Here is a 15,719-nt window from a genome sequence, read left to right as displayed (position 1 = left end):
GAGCTATGGTGGATCAAATGCTAGAATCAACATCATTAACAAAGAGATTAGATGATAATTAAGATATAATTAGTGAGTAATTAACTGATAGCTTAATGTAGACATGGATAATAAAAAACCAGCAAATTCTCATTAGGCCAATGCCTCAATTTATAGAGTTTACATCCAAGCGTCTAATCCCAGTGATCTCTCCTTGATTCACTCCACCTCTTTTGCTTGATTCTCTCCACCCCTCGCAGAGTATCTCCACACCTCCTAAATCTCCTCATGCTACCCTTTATTCTCTCCTGTAGATACTTCTCACCTTTTCACAGGTTCCCTCACATTTACAGATTCTCTTTTACAGCCTCTTGCCAAGGGCTTGTTCCCGCACACACCCTATTCACTTGTATATTTCAACAGTTATTGTGGGTGCAAAAGTGGGATATATTATAACACTTTAAATACCTTAAAATATTTAAAGAAAATAGACAAACAGCTTAAAAATTTCTCAAAAAATCAAGTTAAGCTCTATATTATGTGAAGATCTAAGGTCCAAAGTGGGAATCTCATATGAGTTTATATGTAAAAGATATTAACATTTTATGGAATCAATCCAAATTTGGGACAAGGTGTATACATTGACTTTCTACCTAAGGAAAAAAGTACTTTCAACTATCTAATGCTTAATTACATTATTCAACTATATTCCCAACTTTGCATGTGATGTTCCAACAAAAGAACTTGAAAAAAAATTCCTTTGTTAGCTAGAAGAGATTGGCTACTAAAGGTAAACAAATGCTTGTTTTCTCCTGTTTACAGGGTGCTTGAGTAGAAAAAATTGGGCACCCTAATCCTACAACCACCTTATAACACACACTCACCAAAAACAGTACTCTTGTTTACCCTGAACAAACTGTTGTATTCTTTGCAAGCGGTACTATACTTCACCCAAACTGTCACAACCAGTGACCTCAATTTGCATACATAAACCCAATGACAGTTGTACAAGACCTCTTTGCAACACTACACACAGTGTCTACACAATCGATTTCCCTTCCTACAGTTCCAAAAGTAGAAATCTACGGAGAATTGAAACTTACCTGTAGTACACACGAATGCCTGCTGAGCGAACTGAAAAACGGAGGTCAAGACACACCCAAAATGTGTTTTCAGTACCAAAAATTTTGTCCAAAGGACTAAATAGTTGCCCTGCATCTTTGCTCCCCTGCGAAGATAGTTTCTCAATCGGAGTTCATTTGCCGGTGCCTCCTGAAGAGCTCCCGACAAGGGTGTAGTAGCCAACACAAAGGGGGAAGAGTAGATGAACCTCTTACCCTCGTACCACTTCCTGTGCTTCTCTTTCTTGTTGCTCAGCTTCTTAGCATGAACCAGGCTCTGATACCATGAAAAGATGCAAGGAGGAAGAGAGCTTGAGCTCTTTCAAGCACACACACACTCACACAAACCCTAGAAGAGAACACACAAGATGAGAGGCGAAAAATTCTTCTTCTTCTTCTTCTTCTTCTTCAACAAAAGAGGTCTACAAAGGAGATAAAGTGACTAACACATATACTAGAGTATATACAAGCGATCCATAATGTGAACACGCTAAAGCGGAGTGGATAGGTGTGGACTAGTTGGTGTGGTCTAGTTGTAGAATCTCTGGCAAGGATATGTGCCAGCTACCAAACCCGCCAATGATGTAAATATGAAACGGTCACACAGGTATCTTGTCAGTGTCAGCTCATGTTGAGCGTGACATCTCAACAAATACAAGACCTAAGGCTCATCAAGCAGATGTACTGGATGCTTTATGAAAGCTCTTCTACATGTCCTCTTCTGAGATTTATCTTCTTTTTTTTGGATACTCGAGTCTCCGATGCCCAAACTTAGACAAAGAGAAGGTCTCTGATCTCATCTGTGATGATGTTACTTTGAGGTGGTTGTGTTTTGGCATGTATAAAAGAGCAAGACTTCATTATACTCTTTGGACTATAGGTAAGAATTTGTTGTAGTGAGGTTTATCCTATGGGTATTCAACACCTTTACAAATTTAGAATAGCCTACATGCTTTAATATATCATCATCACCATTGAGTAGCATCATTAAAGATGAACTCTTTAGGAAAAGCTCATGTGTCAAACGAGCAACGACACACCTTCACTTGGGTCAATGTATTACAAATGTTAGAGATGAGAACTCTATCAACGTCCAATGTTGAAGAACGATTCAGTTACTAAATTTAAGTAGAGATTTGGAGCTTCATCCTTGCACACACACACACCCACACACACACACACACACACACATACACACATAGAGAGCAATGTTGTGATTCTATAGAGGGGTTTACACATGATGGTGTCTCCAAGATTTAGTTTTATGAAAAGGTTATTTTGGTAAATAAAACACTCTTTTTGAAACACTTAGAAAGGAATTTCAAAGATAATATTTCTTGTACCACCAATCCATGCTTACACCCATATGCATCTACCCACACCATCTACATCACACTATATAGATATAGTTATCACAAGCTAAGGTATCTAATTCTTGTGAGCACCCTCCACACGTAGTGCTTCCTCCATCCAAAGTCTTTCTAGATCGCTATCCAATCTCTACTTGAGAGCGCATGAGTGGACATCACCATCGCATTGTACCTGTCTCATAATTTTTAAATTCTCTATCTATTTGCATTGTCTATTGTACTTTGTGTTGCTATCTATCTTTTCGTTGTGCTATATTCTTATATGGTACATATTGCACTAGTCCATTACGCTATATATCATGCCACATCATCACCAATTTGGAAATTTCTTGAATATGCAAAATTTTCCTTCATGCTCTATATCATTCCACGTCATCACCAATTTAGAAACTTGAATATGCAAAATTTTTCATCATGCTATATATAATTTAAAAGATCTCGAACAGTAGATTCTCAATCTATAATCTCCAAAAAAAAATTGGTTTAATTTGTAAAAATTTAACCATCAGCCCATTTTTTTAGAAAAAGCTGACATGGCATTTCTTAGAGGGCCCTTTTTTAGTCCAAATTTGGTTTAGTGTATTTAGGCCATGGAAGAGGTGTAATGTTGATACACTTTGTGCCATCATCACCAATGTAAGTGATTATGTTCTTACCCTAATTCAACACACAACTAAGGCATAGGCTGAGACCATATCGAGGAATCAGTATGAGATATGGAATCAGACTAAGATTTCGGAACCTAGAGAATCAACTTTGTAAGATTCCTCCCTCTAGCTTTTGAGGTGTAAATGTGTAAGAACCTCTCCTTCTGTTCTTGTAATTATTCCCCTCTCTGAAATAAAAGAAAAATCTTATTTTACCCTGTTTTGGCCTAGAGAGAGATCATCCAAAATTTAGATATCTTTGGATATAAAATCCTCCTAGTATCTAAAATGGATTCTCCTGAAACAGAAGTTCAAAATGAACTCCAATGTGCATTAGGAATTAATTGAAAATCGTATAAGAGACCTTAGCCTAAGGGTCTACATTTTTAGAAATTTTTAGATTATGGTCCAATTTTTAGATTATGGTCCAATTAAGATTCCTATGGACCAATAGGATTAATCCAAGTGTTGGGATGAGATAAATCCAAAGAATAAAAGAAAATATCCAAAAATGAGTAAATGCTCACATAAGATGAAGAGTTGAGTGAGTACAAGGTTTATTAATTAAAAACTATGAGACATTACTAAAAAAAAATGAGATATTTTAGAATAATGATGCATTTTTGACACCTTGGTAAGGAGAGGGGGAATCTTGAGTAGGTGCCTATTTCACACATGTGGAAGGGTTTTTAATTCAAAAAAATTGTGATATTTTTATCTCTCCTCTCTCTTGGATCAAACCAAATCAAAAAGAGAACCAAACTCGTCCAAATTGAGTCAAACTGAACCTGGAAAATTCTAGAACCCAGTTGGACTTGGTTAGTGGCCTTCCTCACCTAGAAATAGATCCTTAGTCTTTTGTAAAAAAAATCTGTGAGCTATACCATGCTAGTATTACATTAAAATAATCATATTTTCTATTATCCCTTTAAAATTCTCTACTTTTGGAGAGATTTGAACTTCTCTCTCTCTTCAACAACTCTTGGAGCTTTCTTCTGAACTCACTAAACCAATTTATTGGTTGGGGGCTTCACTTCTAGATAAAGAAGCAAGCCAAACCTAGAGGTAAGAAGGAATTTCATGGTTTTTGTTAATATTCTCAAATGATTTCACTTCTCAACCCCTCTCAAGCTTGAGAAGTTTCTAATTAGTTGTTTTTAATGCAAATCAAGCTTTCTCTAAGAGCTTTAATGATTAATCACAAAAAAGTTAATCTTTATGCTTATTTTGAATGCTTTTTATGTATATCTCTCTCTCCCAAAAGAATAGTCATTCCTATGGCTAATTCTTTAGAAAAAGAATACTTCTCATTGATAAATTCTTAATTCAAAACCAAACTCTAAGCTTGTTAAGCTAGAGGTTAAGAAAATAGTATTTTTATGCTTTAATGTTAATAAAATTATAGTAAATTTATGATTTAATTCCATAATTTGGATTTAAGTTTAAGGATAGTTCTTCTATCATAATTGTATTACAAATTCTTATTCTTTTCTAAAAAAATCAAAAAATATCTGTAATAGCAGCGAAGCTATGGAAATTTTTTTAGAAATTAACACATATCTTATTTTTATGCATAATGCTAAAAGAGGACTTCCTACCATATTCTAGGATTGGACATCCTATGCTAAAAGAATGATTTTCACCATATTTATGAGAAACAAAATTTTAGTGTTTATGCAAAAAGAGGAATTCCCATGATAATTGAGATCCAAGAAATCAAATGGTAAAAGATGAACTTTTTGCATAATCCAAATTATGAGCATTTATCAAAAGTGAAATTTTGAGCATTATTAAATTTATTGGAAAATATGGGTAGAATTGATTTTTGTAAATCCCATGAAACTTTTACTCAAAAAGAAGAATATTGAATATATTTTACTTGAGAAATTTGAGAAAGAATATGAAAATATCCATCGAGAAAAAGTACCTTTACCTAGGCCAAGTAATTGGCAGAAACTTAGAAAAGTCCCATCGGTATCAAAAGTAGAAAACCGTACTAAAAGTGATGTGATAGATGTGAATGTGATGTGAAGAGGTGTAAATGGATGTGGATGTGGATGTGAATGTGATAAGATGTGAATGTGATGTGATAAGATGTGAATGTGATGTGAGGAGATGTGAGTGGATGTGATGAGATGTGGATAAGATGTGATGCGATGTAAATAGATGTGGATGTGAATATAATGCAATGAGATGTGAATGGATGTGAATGTGATGTGATGATATCTGAATAGATGTGATGTGAATCCAGGTAGATGTGAATGGACGAGATGTGATGTGAATGGATGTGATATGGATCGGGGTAGATGTGAATGGACGAGATGTGATGTGAATGGATGTGATGTGGATCGGAGTAGATGTGAATGGACGAGATGTGATGTGGATCGGGGTAGATGTGAATGGATGTGATGTGGATCGGGGTAGATGTGAATGGATGAGATGTGAATGTGAATGGATGTGATGAGATGTGATGTGGATCGGGTAGATGTGAATGGATGAGATGTGACGTGGATCGGGGTAGATGTGAATGGATGAGATGTGATGTGATGTGATGTGGATATGGGTAGATGTGAATGGATGAGATGTGATGAGGATGGATGTGACGTGATGTGATGAGGATTTGAATAGATGTAATTGGATGTGATGAGATGTGATGTGGATGAATGTCATGTGATGTGGATAGATGTGATGTGGATGAATATCATGTGATGTGGATAGATGTGATGAGATGTGATGTGGATGAATGTGATGTGATGTGGATAGATGTGATGAGATGTGATGTGGATGAATGAGATGTGATGTGGATGAATGTCATGTGATGTGGATAGATATGATGAGATGTGATGTGGATGAATGTGATGTGATGTGGATAGATGTGATGAGATATGATGTGGATGAATGTGATGTGATGTGGATAGATGTGATGAGATGTAATATGGTATGATTGGATGAGAATGGATGAAGGATGATGGGAATAGATATGACTAGATGTGGAATAAGCAAAGTGAATTGATGTGGAACAATGTGGAAAGATGAGAGTTTGTTAGAAACTGTATTTATGACTTGTTTTTAAATGACTGTTTTATGTTAATAATGCTGGGGAAGCATTTTTGACCATCTTGTGAATGAGGTCGTGGTGGGTGACCTAAGTGATAAAGTTGCAACAATTGATGGAGAGTTAACAGAGGACGTCTCGCGTAGCAAGGCCCCGACCGAGGTCTTGACCAGCCTCGATTCGATTTAAATGGTGAGATTCCAGTACGATGGATGAGGGACCAAGGAAGTGGCCTATGAGTGAAACGCTAGGTGACCTGCGAGAAGGAGCCTAGAGGGTGATGACCATACGGTGCTTGGGCTCTGGGTCGTTGAGAAGATATCCACGCGTGCATCGAGGAAGAAAATAAAACAAGGTGTGAGTTGTTTTCTGAACTCAGACATGGATCTGGTTGATTGTCCTTGCTGGTCCTCAACGGATGAGTCCATGGCTCTTTTATATGGATCTGTTGGTTGATCTTTCTGATCTTCAACGGAGAGTCCATCTGGATTTTCTTATGTGATTATATTGCCAGGTACTATGAGCTAGGAACTATTGAAAAGGCCCCTGAGTGAACAGGTGGTGAGCGTTCTGGTTTGCCAATGATGCCATAGATACACCGATGAAGGAATGATTGGAAATTGGAACTAAAGCTAGATATTTGGGAGGATTATAATCAGTGTTACTATGGTTTCATTAAAGGATTGTTTCAAAGACAGCTGAATCTGTGAAACAGGCAATTTCATATTGGGTGTGTAAGTGGTGTGACTATCTTGAAGTTTGCATGAAACGCCGGCTAGGGGGCTTGGGAACTCTTCTCCCTGGTACCCGAGGCAAAACATAACCAAATTTCTATATGGATCCTATCACTACAGTGGTTGGGCGGTTGGATGACCCACGGGATTGGATGGGGTTAGGTTGGACTGATGGATCTTGCTTGTTGAGAAGTTTTCTAAAGGAGAAGCTACTAAAGCATTTATCATGGCGGATCAAAAATCTACAGGATCAAATGGCTAATGTGAGGAATACAAAGACAAGTGAGGAACTAGCTCGGAGGTGCATCTCAATTCTTCCACAAAAGTGTGATAGCTTGGTTATGGCATTAAACACTTAGGTTAGAATTCCACCTCTATCATTTAAAGAATTTCGTATTGTGTTTCTTGAGGAGAAGATGCAACTGAAGACCTGTGATGGCAGTGATGTTGCATTTTTTTGCCAATGCTAAAGGCAAAGGTGCAGCATCTTTTGATGACAAGAGCCAAAGAAGAAGAAGTTTCAAGGAAGGTGCTATTACTGTGATAAGAAGGGTCATACTGTCAATGTTATGGGAGGTTGACATGAAACCAAACTAACGATTGTGCAATAATATTAAATATCAAGCACAAATAGAATAAATAATTACTCAAGACACAAGATTGTGTCCAATTTTCCACCACACAAGAGTGAGCCCATGCTTCCTCTTGGTGTACTTAAATATATTTCTTGAGATAGCTTTTGGGGCTCAAAATAGTGTGCTTTAAAAATATGTTGACTTCTTTAAGAATAACTTGCTTCAAAAGTAGCTTGCTTTAAAAATAGCTTTCTTGAGTGTGCAAGCTAAACGACTTCAAAAATTGATGTGAGTCTAAAACCATATAAAAGTGTACATATAAGCAAGCTTTCACATGTCCCAAGTATATATACATTGCTAATAAATATGGATGGCGCCCAAAATACATTAATAGTGCTTGTTGTCACAAAAAGTCGAATATTATTTGTTGACATTCAAAATCGGTCATCTGAAAATATTCTTGATCACCACCACCACCAACTCGCCTCCATTATCCAATCCAATGATCTCCACTTGCATATCAACTAAGATAATTAATTAATAAATTAATTAATTAAAAATATAAACAACCATATGAAACTTCATATCATCAAGACGATACAACCGATACTCTCGTGCATGTATAAATTCACCCATGTATACGTAAACTACGCTACGATTCACTCGGATTTAGAAAGGCACCCCAATCTAAACTTGTCTAGGAGAATTCATAAAAGTGGGCATGATCAACTGATGATAAACATTATCTTTCTTCTTGTTGTCTAAATGAGTAATGATAAAGGTTAACAATACAAAAATATATTGAACGAAAGAACGTAAACTTATTATAAATTAGTTTAATGCTTAAGTGATACATGAATAGAAAGTTGGAGAAAAAAGTTACCATGTTCTATTGGTTATGGACGCAACAAATAAGAGTGTGATTCTACAATCCTCTAAAGATGTGTTTTCATCATGACAAAGATCTTTTCAGGAGGTAGGAGCGATTGAAGGAAATGTAAGTGAGAGAGAAAGTGTTCATGACATACGGTGTTGTTGTCTTCTATATCCACAAATAATTTTGTGTTCTTCCACGAGTTAACAAAACTAAATATTAGGCAAGAATATGTGAGTATTACCTATGGGGACAATGAAAAAACACGATTCATGGTTGTTCAAGTCTTTGACCATTTGTCCTCTTGTTTATCATGGAAGATGTGGAGTAATGCCTAGAATAGTTGTACGTTGTGTATAGATATATATGCAAGGCATAGACATTCAGCCATGAGATGTAGCAGCTTGGATGGTTGTTGTGGATTTTGAGGAGTTGGATTAGTCATTGCGAAAGGGACTAATTATTCTGGCAAGAGAAATATGAAATAACGTTACCTTGATTTTAATTGGCACGTATAAGTTAAAAGCCTTTAAAAAGAAGCTTTTAGACAAGAAGCTTTAAAGAGTATAAAGCTTAAAACAAAGCTTTTATATCTAAAGCTTTAAATCTTTAGTAACTAAAGCTTTTAAAAAAGCTTTAATTGGTGCATTCATGTAGCGCGCATGCAATTTTCAAGAAGTAACTTAGGGAAAAAAATATCACTCCGTGACCATTAAGGAGGAGGTGAAGATGAAGCCGGGGATTACAAGAAAAGTGGTTTTGTGGCCTCCAAGGTGGGGAAAATTCATCAGTGGGGTGGCCGATCGTGAAGAGGGTTAGAAATTAGAAAAACCACTTTGAGCTTTTGTATTGTTTTTATAGGTGTTTTGAAAATGAAAAAGTGATTTTCCACCTTGTAGATACTCTTGCGTAAAAGAATTATGGATTTTTATCACCCAATGGACAAAAGAATACCTTTGTTTAAAATCATAGTCTATCTATGCTGCTTGCAATTAAAATTTTACCTTTGGCCAAGCTCTTTTACCTCTTTGTCTACTAGCTCTTCACTGCTTTTTCAATTTGTTGCAATCACTCTTGACTCTGATACCACTATTGTGGGAGGTTGACATGAACTCAAATTAATGATTGCAACAATATAAAATATCAAGCATAAATAGAATAAATAATCATTCAAGACACAGGATTGAATCCAAATTTTCCCCACGCAAGAGTGAGCCCACGCTTCCTCTTGGTGTACTTAAATATATTTCTTGAGATAGCTTTTAGGGCTGAAAATAGTGTGCTTTACAAATATGTCAACTTATTTAAGAATAGCTTGCTTTAAGAACTTGAGTGTGCAAGCTAAAGTACTTCAGAAATGGATGTGAGTCTAAAACCATATATAAAAGTATACATATCTTGAAAATTTAAATATGCACAAGGGAGTTTTCACGTCCCAAATATATATACATTGCTAATAAATATAGATGGTGCCCAAAATAAAATAATTGTGCTTGTTGTCACAAAAAGTCGAATATTATTAGTCAACATTCAAAATCGGTCATCTCAAAATATTCTTGACTACCACCAACTTGCCTCCATTATCCAATCCAATGATCTGCACTTGCATCAACTAAGCTAACCAATTAATAATTTCATTGATTAAAAATGTAAACAACAATATAAAACTACGTATCACCAAGATGACGTAACCGAAACTCCCTCACATGTACGGATTCACTCGCATACGCATAAAGTAAGCTACAATCGCCCAGATTTAGAAAGGCATCCCATTCTATACTCGTCTAGAAGAATTCATAAAAGTGAAAAACGTGGGAATATATATTCCATGGATTAACTCTAATCCATAAATAGGAGGAAACGTGCGAATATGTATTCCATGAATTAACTCCTCATAGCAGTCAAAGGCTCTAGAAAGAAGCAGGCTGACAAGAAGAACGACATCTTGAAGTCAGTCTCACCAGCATCCCAAGCATGCTCATGGCCATAACTTAGATTTCATAGGAGACACCCATTAAGCTCTTCTCTAGATATGTGGGGGAAAGCCAGGCTGATCTGAAGTTAGAGAGAGAGAGAGAGAGAGAGAGAGGTTGGTGTACCTTACACAGAGAGGGAGTGTCTACAGAGAGGGAGCTCACCCAAAGTAACGCAAGGGAGGGAGAGAGGGAGGTATTGTGCCATTTTTCAAAAACACGTGCCTATTTTTTTTTCCAATGTAGAATCCAAAGGTGGTGGCTTTTTGGACATTAGGCCGGTCGTCGGTGTGCATTCGCCTCTAGTGGCCACTATGTAAGAGCATGTTAGAGTGTGGTAAGAAGATTGATCTTTTTCCATTGTGATGCCTCTAATTTGTGATAGGTGGTGGTCCAGCTAGTGCATCAAGATGACACTTCATGTTTGCAATTGTCAAAGTGATACCTTTAGGGGCCCCCTACTTTCTAGAGTGTTCTAGTACTAGTATGGTTCACTTTTTCTCCCGTATATTAGAGCCATGTGAAAAGAGAGAGAGAGAGAGAGAGGGGGGGGGGAGTAGTGATTGTGGGAGGATATGGAGTGATGAAATAATGGGTGGGCGGTGGTGTGGCCACGAAAGCGATTGTGGGAGTGGCGCTCGTGCGTGTGTCCACATCCGGGGACCCGGCAGCCAGCTTTCAACAAATGGTCCTTTTCAGAACCTTTTAACCCATAAAATTACAACCACTCCCCTTTTTCCTGCGGCCGTATTGGATCGTTACACGCCTCATCTCGACCGTTGGTTGCAAACTACGCAATACGTATTGTCTCCCATGATAGATCTTAGCTGTCCGATTAAAGGACTGGTCACGGCTTTCGACCGTAAAGGCAATGAGCAACAACCGTCCGATTTTGTCCGTCCGATTTTGTCTTCTTGCTAGCTGCAGTCCCAGTTCCAACTTCCAAGGCTTTTTGAAAGCCTTTATCCCCCCCTCTCTCTCTGTCTAAGGAGTTCAAGTCCCACACCATTGGTAGTATATGCCCTAGTGTTGTATTCTACATACCCTAGTGTTGCACTCTAGTCTCACACAGTTGGTCTTATATGCCTTAGTGTTGTATTCTACATACCCTAGTGTTGCATTCTACTGACGTTAATACCCTTCTTTCTCACTTATTGTGATGATATTTATATACTTATTATATTGTACATATATACTATATAATAATTAATTATTATTTATATATTTATTATATTGTATATATATACAATATAATAATTAATTATTATTTATGTATTTATTATATTGTACATATAATATAATAATTAAATATTATTTATGTATTTATTATATTATATTTATATATAATATAATAATTAATTATATATATATATATATATGTATGGATGTAATCATGTATATAAATATATATGTGTCTCTCTCCCATTCACTTACATATATGCATACACATGTATATATATATATCCATTCACTTTCATGTAAGCTCCTAATGTAGGAATGTGCACAAAGGCTCTCGGCTTTGTCAAGGAGTACTCAGGAAAAAAACAATTTCCTTCCAAAATTCTACAAATCCACTGGGTTTTTAAACCTAAAACTCTGGTCCTTAATTTAGTTTGAGAAACTCTAGTTTCGCCGTTAATTTCAAGGCAAGCAACTGGTTCGCCTGAAATTGAGGCGTACTGAAGGACGATTTTTATTTATTTATTTATTTATTTTTGGGTGCAAGCCACTGCAAGGGGGAGAGAGAGAACACCGGGGAGTCGCGAGAGGTCCGAGAACAAATTAAAGTAAGTTTAATTTACACTGATGCTAAGTCCACTTCAGAGTGACAATTTGCGCAAGCTAGCAAGGATTGCACTCTAAAGGTTCTTAATAATAATATTTAAGACTCTATCACACCCCTCAAAATTGTGGTGGTTATAAGCAAGTGATTGAATTCTGCTAATAAAGTTTTTTTTTTTTGGGTGTTCTACACTTCACCTAAACATAGATCTACATGAACTCTAGAAAGTAAAAGAGCCAATAATAACTGGCGCTTGGCATCAATTAACCTAGACTATGTGCCCACAACTAGAACGATGTTTGCTTGAAGGGTGCCCAATCGCAAGAATGTGTGGAACTTGGGAAGCCCTAGAAAGCAAATATCATGGCGCTGGGTTTCGAGAAGTCAAGCAAACGGTCGAATAGAGATGCAGCTGCAAGACCAATGCAATAAGTTGATGTGTTTTTTTTTGCATATGTTTTACGTTTGAAAGTTTTAAGATATATTATTGCAAAACTCACATGGCGCCTCTTTTTCGAGCCTCGCATTTCACTAATTATTTTTGTTCACGAGACTTATTATGGTTGGGATTCGACGCTCTCAAACCCCTGATGACCATGATCACGTAAACATGAAATCCGCAACCAAAAATTACTCGCAAAATAATCAATCATGTTGATGTTGTTATTAATGACGATGTGCAACTTGAGCAGAAGCAAGATTTCTCGTTGTTTAATCGTTGCTGAACGCACATTCCGCAAATGTCAGAAAAATTATCTACACCTCTGATATAATACTCCCACGGTAATCAAGAAATTCTAATCTCATCAATACGTTTTGGGTACTAATCGAGCAGTTACAGAAAGCTAATTAATTTGCGGTGAAGCCCCTACTTTGTGAGACAACAATAATTGCGGGTAGCAAGCAAGATTTAGCAGATCGTTGATATATATGGGATAGTGTATGATGCGAGTGGACGTTTTGATCATTTCATTTTTTACACAGAAAAAACCATACATGTGTATCTGTTGGAAAATTGCATTTCACGATATGGCTTAGATCAAAGCTTGCGAGGCGACTATGATATGATTGCTGTAGACTTTCCTTGCTGATGATCGGAGTCTGTCAGGGTCGGTAAATTATGGATCGATTCTGGGTAGCCAGAGAAGAGATAACCATAGTTGATCTGTTGGTGGTCAGGTGGAGGATTGATTAAGACGCTGGCCTCTTGATTAATTGCACTAATCCTAGTGGGATTAGTGGCCGGATGATCATGGTCAATGCTTGCAGACGTTAATTGATCATCTCTGATCAACGCGTGCGGAATTAAGCCAGCAGCCTCATTAATCTGATTGCTAATGATCTGCGCCCCTTGTGTTACACATGACGACTCTGCAGCTTCCTCTCTTCCAGCTACTGCAACTGCAGATTGCAGCAATTCAATGCAGAGATGGATTCTCTTCTGATCAGCTTTGCATAACGGTAAGGGTGGTGCTGAATGATCATCACCATGCTGATGATGATGATTAGCCGCCTTAATCAGGCACCTAACTATATCCAAAGCTGTGATACCGTCTTCAGTTTGAGCATTGGGATCCGCATGGTGATCCAACAGAACAGCGATCATCTCAGCATTCCCCATCTCAGCAGCCAGATGTAGAGCTGTTCTGCCAATGCCATTGCCATAGTTGACATCAACCACACCCAACTCCAGCAGGTCTTTCACCACCTCTCTATTGCAATTAGCCACAGAGTAATGCAAAGCCTGGGCTTTATCAAGGTTTAGGCCCTCTCCGATCACCATTAATCTCACCAGCTCTACATCCATGCAGTCTAAAGCTTGCTGTAATCTCAGAATCCTTTGCTCTTCACTGCATGCAGTCATGCTAGTGTTATTGATGATATGAGGGGGCATATTATTGCTATTATTGCCCATATTTAGTGCGTACCCCCTTTGCAACCTTGTCTCTGCAAGCTCAATCAGAACCTCTCTAGGAAGATATCTTCTCAGCACTTCACAGCTCAGGCCACAGTTCATCACCAACTCTGAGCAAATGGACCACAGGTGGTGCAGCTTCTGCGTCCTTGCCACCACAAGGACTCTCATCAGGTTCTCCACTGACACATTCTCTAAGACACTGGCGAGCTTTGTCTGTGATCCACGAGGAAGCCAAACCACATTAATCACCACACTTAATCACAATAAACATGATGATTGACTTACTTAATTAACACTTAGTCAGAGTCTCTCGCTGCAAAACTAAGAAAGCATTAATGCTAGCTAGTAGCACGAGAATGCTTGCAAAAAGATTCTTGCACTTAGCAGCCCAATGCATTGCTTAAATACACGTTGATTAGTGATGAAGACAGCATGCTGTTAGAAAGATCATTGTTAATAACCCCAGAACTCGGACATAAACTTGGGATTCACGGGAAACAATACAGTGATCACAATGCAATCAATCACCTGGACCAAATCGAATAGCTGATCAACTCCAAAGAACTTTGCAGCGTGGATCAACTCTAAGAGTAGATCAATGCAGTGATTGCAATCGTTGTTAGAGCAAGGTCGGTGCGAGCATCGAGAGCCAGCAGGTGCTCCTCCTTGGAGCTGGGGCGCGACGATGAGCTGCCCGCTGTAGAGAAAGTGGAGGACGGTGATGAAAACGTCGTAGCCGACCACATCAACAGGGATGATTATGCTCATGGGGTTAGGAGGCCGCCCAGCTGCAGCAGCAGCGGCGGTCACAACGTTGCCCAATTGGCCTGCGGCTGCATCAGACGAAGCCTGTTCATCTAGTGTACAGGAGAGCATGTGGCGGAAGAAGGGGCTGCGGGCGGCCAGAATGCAGCGGTGGGCGTGCACCTGCCGCCCTTCTATGCAAAAGGTGACATCGCTGAACGCATTACCACCGGCGAGAAGGCTGAGATAATCTGAAGATAAGGTTCGGAAAGGGTCTAAATCGGCTGAGTCCATGCTAGTGTTCGCATATATCCACAGTAGTGTGCTAATAGCCTAATATATAATGGTAAACAGTAATAATGTAGCTCTCTCACCCTGGAATTAGCGTTCTCTCGCCTGTGCAGTAATTACTTGTCACTACTGTACCGGCATGAGCTATAAGCTTCTAGTGCGCATGCAGACCTCTTTTGTGGCCTTCATCTTCTACGTCTACTAGCTGCCTGGCCTCTTGCTTGATGTTTAAATAAATACCTCATGCGCTGATATTCAGCTCAGCTTCTACCAATCTAGATGATGATGCACTGGGCTCGGCTGTGCTGTCTGTTCTTATAAGCAAGATGTTAAGCCAGATGAAGGTCATCAGTCGGTGCATTGCCTTGTGAAGTGTGCAACATGATACGCATGAGAGAGCTCAAGCGTAGAGGCAGCTGCTCCCGCCTTTCTCCAATAAGACACCAGCATTCATTTGAGGGCTCAATCAACGAGAGTCACAACACATTGGGAGTGGAGCAAGTGATTAATGAAGTGTCATTGGAGAGAGAGAGAGAGAGAGAGAGAGGGGGGGGGAAGGGGGAGGGGCCGGAACTTGGAAGTTGGGGCTTCTACACTTGTTGGCATATTTCAATGGTTTCCTGAATTCTTGTACACAAACACGGAAAAGAGAGAG

The 15,719-nt window shown here is 38.5% G+C and overlaps 1 protein-coding gene across 1 annotated transcript; it reads right to left on the bottom strand.

The window, feature by feature from the left end:
- Window positions 1-13,049: 13,049 nt before the first annotated feature.
- On the bottom strand, window positions 13,050-15,502 carry LOC147638742 (regulatory protein NPR6-like). The gene is made up of 2 exons (XM_086798709.1): window positions 14,558-15,502; window positions 13,050-14,242 (listed from the first exon to the last, which is right to left on the bottom strand). Exons 1-2 carry the CDS (start codon window positions 15,065-15,067, stop codon window positions 13,169-13,171), a joined length of 1,584 nt encoding a protein of 527 aa, XP_086654835.1. The 5' UTR covers window positions 15,068-15,502; the 3' UTR covers window positions 13,050-13,168.
- Between the last annotated feature and the right edge of the window lie 217 nt (window positions 15,503-15,719).

Source organism: Cibotium barometz, chromosome 5 (assembly GCF_041138505.1).
Source record: "Cibotium barometz isolate CiBa-2024 chromosome 5, ASM4113850v1, whole genome shotgun sequence".
In the NCBI taxonomy this organism is placed as follows: Eukaryota; Viridiplantae; Streptophyta; class Polypodiopsida; order Cyatheales; family Cibotiaceae; genus Cibotium; species Cibotium barometz.
Note: the sequence above shows the minus strand (reverse complement) of the source record. Positions and strands in the feature narration are given on the sequence as shown.